At 35.8% G+C, this 8,563-nt stretch overlaps 1 protein-coding gene across 1 annotated transcript in view; it reads left to right on the plus strand.

The window, feature by feature from the left end:
* Adam32 (ADAM metallopeptidase domain 32) overlaps nt 1-7,517 on the plus strand; it is a 98,736-nt gene extending 91,219 nt beyond the window's left edge. Inside the window, exons 20-21 of the mRNA XM_042679454.1 lie at nt 3,916-3,954; nt 7,475-7,517. Of these exons, the coding sequence (XP_042535388.1) occupies nt 3,916-3,954; nt 7,475-7,517 (82 nt within the window). The remainder of the gene's footprint in view (nt 1-3,915; nt 3,955-7,474) is intronic.
* Nucleotides 7,518-8,563: the final 1,046 nt, after the last annotated feature.

Here is an 8,563-nt window from a genome sequence, read left to right on the forward strand (position 1 = left end):
AATGAGGAAAAACTGCAACCAATTCTCCTAAAATCAGGAATCAGGCAAGGATGCCCACTGTCTCCACTCCTGTTCAATATAGTCCTAGAACCGTTAGCCAGGGCAATAAGGCAAGAAAAAGACATTAAAGGGATCCACATAGGGAAAAAAGAAGTTAAACTATCCTTTTGTGCAGGTCACATGATACTATACCTTCATGATCCCAAAAACTCCATCCTCAAACTCTTAGAAATTATAAATCACTTCAGCAATGTAGCAGGATACAAAATCAACCCACAAAAATCAGTCGCCTTCCTGTACACCGGCAATGTACAAGCAGAGAGGGAAATAAAGGAAGCAACCCATTCACAATAGCACCCCCCCAAAAAATACAATATTTAGGAATTAACCTAACCAAAGACATAAAAAACTATAAAAACTTAAAGAAAGAAATGACAGAAGACACCAGGAAATAGAAAGACCTTCCATGCTCTTGGATAGGCAGACTTAATATAGTGGAAATGGCAATACTGCCAAAATTAATATACAAATTCAGTGCAATTCCTATCAAAATCCCAATGATGTACATTTCTGAAATACAGAAAACAGTCCAAAAATTCATATGGAACAACAAAAGACCTAGAATAGCCAAAATAATTCTAGGCAAAAAAAGAAAACATGGGAGGGATCTCGATGTCAGACTTCAAACTCTACTATAGAGCCATAATAACAAAGACAGCTTGGTACTGGCACAAAAACAGACCCAATGACCAATGGAATAGAATAGAAGATCCAGAAATAAAACCACATGCCTACAGTCAGCTGATATTTGACAAAGGAGCCAAAGACATACAGTGGAAGAAACACAGCCTTTTCAACAACTGGTGCTGGGAAAACTGGGCAGCCACACGTGCAGAAAACTAAAAGTGGACCCCAGCTTATCACCATGCACCAACTCAAAATGGATTAAAGACCTTAACATCAAACCCGAATCTCTGAAACTACTGCAGGACAGAGTAGGAGAGACACTTGAACTTATAGGCACAGGCAGGAACTTCCAGAACAGAGTCCTAGGGTCACAACAAATTGGAGAGAGACTTGACAAATGGGACTACCTTAAAATAAAAAGTTTCTGCACAGCTAAAGCTATAGCAACCAAGCTAGAAAGACAACCAACTAATTGGAAAAAATATTTACCAGCAGTATATCAGACAAGGGGTTAATATCCAGTATATACAGGGAACTCAAGAAACTAATCCCTCCCAAACCTAACAAACCAATTACTAAATGGGCAAGGGAACTAAAGAGAGACTTCTCAGAAGAAGAGATAAAAATGGCAAAGAAACACATGAGGAAATGTTCACATCCCTGGTTGTGAAGGAAATGCAAATAAAGACAACCCTGAGATACCACCTTACCCCAGTCAGAATGTCCCACATCCTCAAATCAGCCAACGACAAATGCTGGAGGGGATGTGGAGAAAGAGGAAACCTATTACACTGCTGGTGGGAATGTACACTTATGCATCCACTTTGGAAAGCTGTCTGGAGGATCCTCAGAAAGCTAAATACTGACCTCCCTTATGGCCCAGTCATACCACTTCTAGGCATTTATCCTGAACAACAAGGACACATGCATCTCCTCCATGTTTATTGCAGCACTGTTCACAATAGCTAGGATATGGAAACGACACAGATGTCCCACCACAGATGAATGGATCAAAAAATTGTGGTATCTATACACAATGGAATATTATGCAGCCATTAGAGAGGACAAAATAATGGCATTTGCAGGGAAATGGATGGAGCTAGAAGAAATCATGTTGAGCCATGCAAGCCAAGTACAAAGAGACAAACGGTACATGGTCTCCCTGATAAGTGGATGTTAAATCCAAAATGCAAGGTGATATGACAAAATTAACAAGACTTAAGAAACAAAGGACTTCCACTCATCTAGTTGAATCATTACTAAATAACCCCATGCTGCTGATCACATATATGGTATATATGTGCACACTGGAGGGAAACCAGGAGGACGACACAGAACTAGAGGGAATCAGGGAAAAACATACAACAGCGGGACCCATCAGCTGCACTGGACATTGATCAAAATGAACTAAGCAACTCAATGGCAGCGATGGGAGGGAGGGAACAAATGGGAAAGAGGGAACAGCTGATGCTACGCAAAACAAAAGAAATGTACATATCACCCAATGTGGAAGAAATCACTGTATTGCAAAGTTCATAGAACTCATAAATGTTATAGACTATGACAGAAAATTTGCCCCATGAAAGTTAGAATGTGTTTGTGACTTTAACTAAGCATCACTATCACACAATACTGTGAAGTTTGGGAAATTATTTAACCACTTAATCACAATAAAAAATTTCAAAAATAATATCAAAGGACTGAAAAACATTGTTTCATATTTTTAGTCTGGGTTTTCATTGGTTCCAGGCAGGAGAGGGAGAAATCTGGTCTGATTCTTCATCTTGGCAATACATGAAAGTACACCTTTACATTTGTGACTATATTTTCACATGTTATTTTAAACTTTGTATCTCACATTCAGTTTGATTTTGTGAGGTCACTCTCCAATTCTTCATCCATCTTTCCTGTGTTAGGCTGTGGCTTGTCTTCCTGTATGTATCTCTGTAGTCATTACAAGTGTTCATACACAGAAGTGGCTTTTAAAATCATGTATCATTCTTGATATGTGAATTTATTATTTTCTTGTAGTATCAACACCAATGTTGTCATTTATTATCATAAACTCTAGGTATTTCACCTGGTCAAGAAATATATGTAGGCTGTTTCATTTTTATTTGTCTTAAGGCCAAAATTACTTAAAACAATTGCTGTGCATGTGTTTACAAACTTGTGAGACTGTGAACTTGGGCCCAGAAACTATATTCCAGGGGCTTAATGGATCCATGCCTGGCAAGCACACACTTTGCTCACTTTCCCATTGCATTCTGAAGGTCATTGATCCAGCATTTAAAAAATTATTTTGGCTTTATGGATGACATGGCCTTGCTTCGCTTCCAGGTGTAGTTGAGAGTTGAAGTCCAGGTGTAGTTGAAGTCCTGGGACCTATGCTAAGACTTGGCTGAGCTCTAGTTTTTTTCTGTGTACAGAACAGCTTAGCTACTTCTGCAGTTACTCAGCCTCATTGCTAGCCTCTACCATACACTATTTTTTTTGTTGTCAGTTGTGGGGCTTGAACTCTGGGCTTGGATGCTGTCTGTCCCTCAACTCTTCAGCTTAAGTTGAGCACTCTACCACTTGAGTCACAGTGTTACTCTCAGTTTTCTGGTGGTTTTATTGGAGATAAGGGTCTCACGAACTTTCTTGCCTGGTCTGGCTTTGAACCACGATCCTCAGATCTCAGCCTCCTGAGTAGCTAGCTAATTACTGGCATGAGCCACCAGCTCCTGGCATAATATTTGGGATTTATTCTTTAACTAGCATTCTTCTGTGAGAAAGGGAAGTTTTGTCTAGAAATCAGCCTAGGTTTTAGTTTACAAGGCATAATCAATTTTGAACAAGGAATGAAAAATTACAAGTTGGGTTATAGCAGAGCCAGACATTCAGGTTCAAATGTTACATATCCCATGTTTAGAAGTGGTAAGACACAGGCCTGTGAAGTATCTCAGTGTCAGAGTTCTTGCTGTATTTAAGGCCCGGGTATAAACCCAGGTACTGAAAAAGAAGAAAGAAAAAAACAAATCTGGGATTTCTTGATGCTTTTCTTATTGAAAAGTCTGAAATTTATACTCTTTGAGGATGAGGTATATGAGAAAATAAAACTAGTATTTGCACCTTTACTCAGTGATATCTGGACATCATTTATTAGTAAGTACTTTTATAAAAAGTTAAACTTCTTACTCATGAAGTAGGTAAGTTGTTAAGTTTATCTTTTAATTTTTTTTATAGATCCAGATCAGAAGAGAGTATGCACACTTACACCAGCAGGTATGTGAATTAGAAGATACATGTTGAGAACTGAGAATAAATGGTTAATTCATAACTCATAATTTTTGGTAAGACAATGAATAGAAAACCAGACTATAAGTAGGAATTTTTACTCCTAATAAATTAGGCCTTTACTCCATTCACTAAATGTTTATTAGATGTCTACTCTGAAAAAAGTACAAAGAATATAATTATCCATGTCTAACAGAATATATATGCAATGCGAAAAGAAAAATAGCTCATACCTGAGACTCATTAATTCCAGTTACTCAGGAGGCCCAGCTCAGAGAATCATGGTTCAAAAACAGTCCAGGGGGAAAACTCTATGCTTCTAATAAACCAACAAAAATGCTGCACTGGCAGTAAACTTCAAATGGTAGAGCACCAGCCAATGAACAAATAAGCCTAATGAGAACATAATTTTCTCTGTTCAAGTCTCAGTACTGGCATGCATGCGTGGCTCACACATACACAGACACACACAGAAATAGAAGAAAAAATATATATAGTGCCAAAATAATCCAGTTTGGATGGTACTTTAGTATACTTCTTGGGTAAACAAACTAGTGTCTAAAATTTGATAAACTGAGACAGTCCATAAATCTAGATTTATAAATTTTTATGAAAATTTTGGTTGAGAAAAATTTATTATATTGACTTTTTATCTTCAATTACAAGATGTTATTTTTACCTTCAACAAATAGCATTTTTTTCCTACTAATGTTTCTGAATTATAAATTGAGTTGTCCCTGGTAGCTATTCTATTTCAGGGTAAAAATCCAAGCATTTGTTCAGTAAGAATGACTATTTTCCTATGCTTAACTCTTTCTTATCTCTTACTGAAAGATGCACTTTGGAAACAAACATTAGACATATCAAACTGAAATGGTTAATTTTCTTTATTTTGTGCGCTCTGTTATCATGAGTAAATTACCATGTATTGTTGAAGAAAGTGGATGTAGTTAGCTTTTCTGCACCTTGGGACGTAGGTCTTACATTCTGTTGTCTCAGAGGGTAGAGGCCAGGTTTATCTTACTCGACATTGTGTAACCAATATGGAGTAGAATGCTTGGCATGTCTTAAGTGGCCAGCACATTAAAACACAAACTAAAGCTACACAGACAACCCTCCATGTACAATGCACACACACATTCATCTATCTGTAATGTTATCTTTCTCCATTGTTTCGTTTTTCATCCTGAAATGTTAACATAATCATTATTCACCAGAATAGACAGGGGGAAGATAGCATCACCCACAGGAAAACATACATTCCAGCTCCCATAGTTTAATCTGGAATGTTCAGCACCACAGCCTTTGGTTTTAGTGTGTACCAGGGAAGCATTTTTTAAAAATGATTATTCATTTGAATTTCAACAACTCTACTGGATACTACAGGTTTCAGGTCATTTATCTTTGATATTATCTTTGCCTGGTAAAAGTTCATGGGAAAGGATATTGAAGCCAAAGAAAGCAAAGAGGCAGGATGAGTCATCTAACAGTGTTAGTACTACATTATTTGGAATTATTGTTATCATCATCATCATCATCATCATCATTATTGTGCCAGTCTTGGGTCTTGAACTCAGGGCATAGGCACTGCCTCTAAGCTTTTTAGCTCAAGGCTAGTGCTATACCACTTGAACCACAACATTACTTCTGGCTTTTTGATGATTAGAGATAAAAGTCTTGCGACCTTCCTTGCCCAGACTGGCTTTGAACTGTGATCCTCAGATCTTAGCCTCCTAAGTAGCTAGGATTACACTGGCCACTGATGCCTAGCAGAAGTGATTTTTTAAAATGTCTATGTTCTGTCAATATTGCCTGTATTTCTCTGAAAATCAGAAGGAATAGGTCTTTTAACAGAAAATGCTAATCATTGATCTCCATATTATTGTTGTTTAGCTTTTAACTTCTTCCAAGTGTTTATGTAAAGGAACACACTTTCCATTAGTCACTGTTATTATCATTTTAAATTAAATAAGTTGTTAAGACTTTATGTATATATATATATATATATATATATATATATATGTATCACTTGTTTTGCTCATTATTCATTGTTGAATCCATTTACTTTTATTTAATTTGAATGTCCATTTTTCCCTGTAGTACAACCTTTTTGCCCTCAGATAATGTCTCTGTGTTACAAACCTTTTGTGTTAACTGTCTGGACATGACTTTTCTCCCATTCACTTTTGAATGATAGCTAGATGGTTACAGAGCATTTGGGAGGTTGAAAGTCACTTGCTTGAAAGTCTTACAGTACTTATTACTGTCACTGATTGTCAATCTGGTTATGCCATATGCTCCCTCCTTAAATCATGAAATCATTAATTAAAATCATTTATTTTTCTAGGTGGTTTCTAAGTCATCCTATGTGTCTTATTTTATTGTTGTATGATTTCATCTAATTTATTTTTATCCAGCTTTGAGTCTAAATATTACTCAATATTAGATTTTGATTCACTGATTCTGGAAAAATATCATTCATATTTTCTTCAGTTATTGACTCTTCCCCATTCTGTTTCCTCTCCATCTGATATGACTATTCTAAGGAGGACTTTCTCATTGTTGGCCTTTCTATAGCCTACTGGACAGTTCATAATTATACTTTTATATTGATCTGTCATTGTTTGGTTCCCCCATCAGTTTGTTAACCACTCAGTCTTTTTAACAATGATCATTTCTTTGCCTATTTCCTGCCTTGACCTCTGTAGAGATGTTAAATATTTCTATCTTTCTGAAGTTCTCGTTCATCTTTTCCATTCACATTGCTCATGTAATCTGCCTGTTATGATCTGAACCAGTGGTTATAGCTTTTATCTATCTTCAAGACCATCATATAAAGGTCTGAGCCTTAAAGTTCTTCCAAGCTATATTTGTTAAAAGCACATACCTTAGGGGATATAGCTTTGTTTTTAGCTTTGGTTCCTGTTTTCTGAAGAGCTTCTTCACTTTTCACTGCTAGATATTCTCAATTTTATATTAGACTTTTGTGCTAGTGTACTTCTAGCTCTTTGGTATATGTGTAATAGAAAGGGAAAGTGTTCCGCCAGTCCAATCTGACAGGCTGCCCGAAGTAAATGTGAGTTTTAATTTACAAAATGTAGCACTTTATATATCAACAAATCAAAAGGTACCATACACCTTGAAGACCAAATTTAGGATTTTAGAGACAAGTTTTTATATTCTGTGTTTAAAAGTCACAAGGATAATGTTTTTGAGGAGTGTAATAGTAAGCCTTTTGATTACTATGCAAATATTCTACCATATGCTTCCATCTGGAATTCCTAAGAAACAAAAGATGTTTCCTATCTTGGTTCTTTTTTTCTATTGGAGAATTAAAATTTGGTGCTTTAGGTTGGATTTAGAGTCTAGGTAAATAAGAATACAACTTATTTCCATGCCTAAGGGTTTAAAGGGTTTAAAGGGGGTATTTTGGGTATAAAACGGTCCATTTTTCAGTCTCAAAACAATATTAGCTTAATACTAACTATTTAATATTGTTTTTACTCAGATCCACATCAGAAGCTAGTAGCCCAGCAAATGCCACCAGGTAAACAATCTAGGATATGTTTCTTTTAAATAAATATATTGAATATATTATAATATGACTCAACATCTTTTTAGCAGCTAGACAAAATAGATAAAGCTTTATGCAAAAACTAATAGTGACATTTTCTATTCTAAAGACAATTTATCTTTCTTCAGATAATTAGAGTCATATAATTGACTGTTGTGATATATTGTTAAAATCCTAGTGAAATCTAATCTGAGAGAAGGTATTTATGTTTAGTCTGCAAAATGAACTCAGGATTTGAACATTTTTGCATGCTTTATATGAAGGAAAATATTACTTCTTTGTAGATATTGCATTTATATCTATGAATTAAGTTAGAAGGAGCTTTATTAGACAGTATTTTAGATAATTAAAGTCTACTGTCTTAATAAGTATGGTGATAAGGGCTTTTTGAGTTCCTTTAATATTTTTAGTTTCTCATTTACGACTGTATTATCTAATGTTATCTGATGCTTTTTGTCCTCTTAGAGTTTTTCTTTTCTTGTGTTGTCTACTCTTTCTTCCTTTAAGGGGCCTCTTTTAGTCATATTGTGTTCACTGCTCTTCCAGGATAGCGTATATATCCATAAGCTATGTTTCTTAGCTTTACCCCCCAAATTATGTAGTTTTCTTCCTGAGGAAAGTGATCCTCTAGGAAAGCCGCTGAGATTCTCTGTCCTTTATACCTAGATTATCTTTGGATGTCTCCTTATGTAGACACCCTTTCAGGCATTAGCAAGTTACTTCCTCCAAACTAGAACAAAAAAAAGATTGTTTTTGGTTATCTCTGCTCAGCGGTGCTGTCTCCAAAGTATTGGAGATGGAGTGTCCAAACTGCAATTCTGTGGACTTTGGCACACTCTGAACCTTTACTTTCATTTGTCTTCTGAAATTGTGTGTGGGTAATGGCCATGCTTTTTTTTTTTTTTCATTTTATTTTATATTCTTATTTTTTTGGTGAACATACTGTACAGAGGGGTTACAATTACATGGGCAGGATAATGAGTACATTTCTTATCAAGCATTGCAGCCTCCTCCTTTGTTTAC

Source organism: Dipodomys spectabilis, unplaced genomic scaffold (assembly GCF_019054845.1).
Source record: "Dipodomys spectabilis isolate Male_0828 unplaced genomic scaffold, ASM1905484v1 ptg000052l, whole genome shotgun sequence".
Taxonomy (NCBI): Eukaryota; Metazoa; Chordata; class Mammalia; order Rodentia; family Heteromyidae; genus Dipodomys; species Dipodomys spectabilis.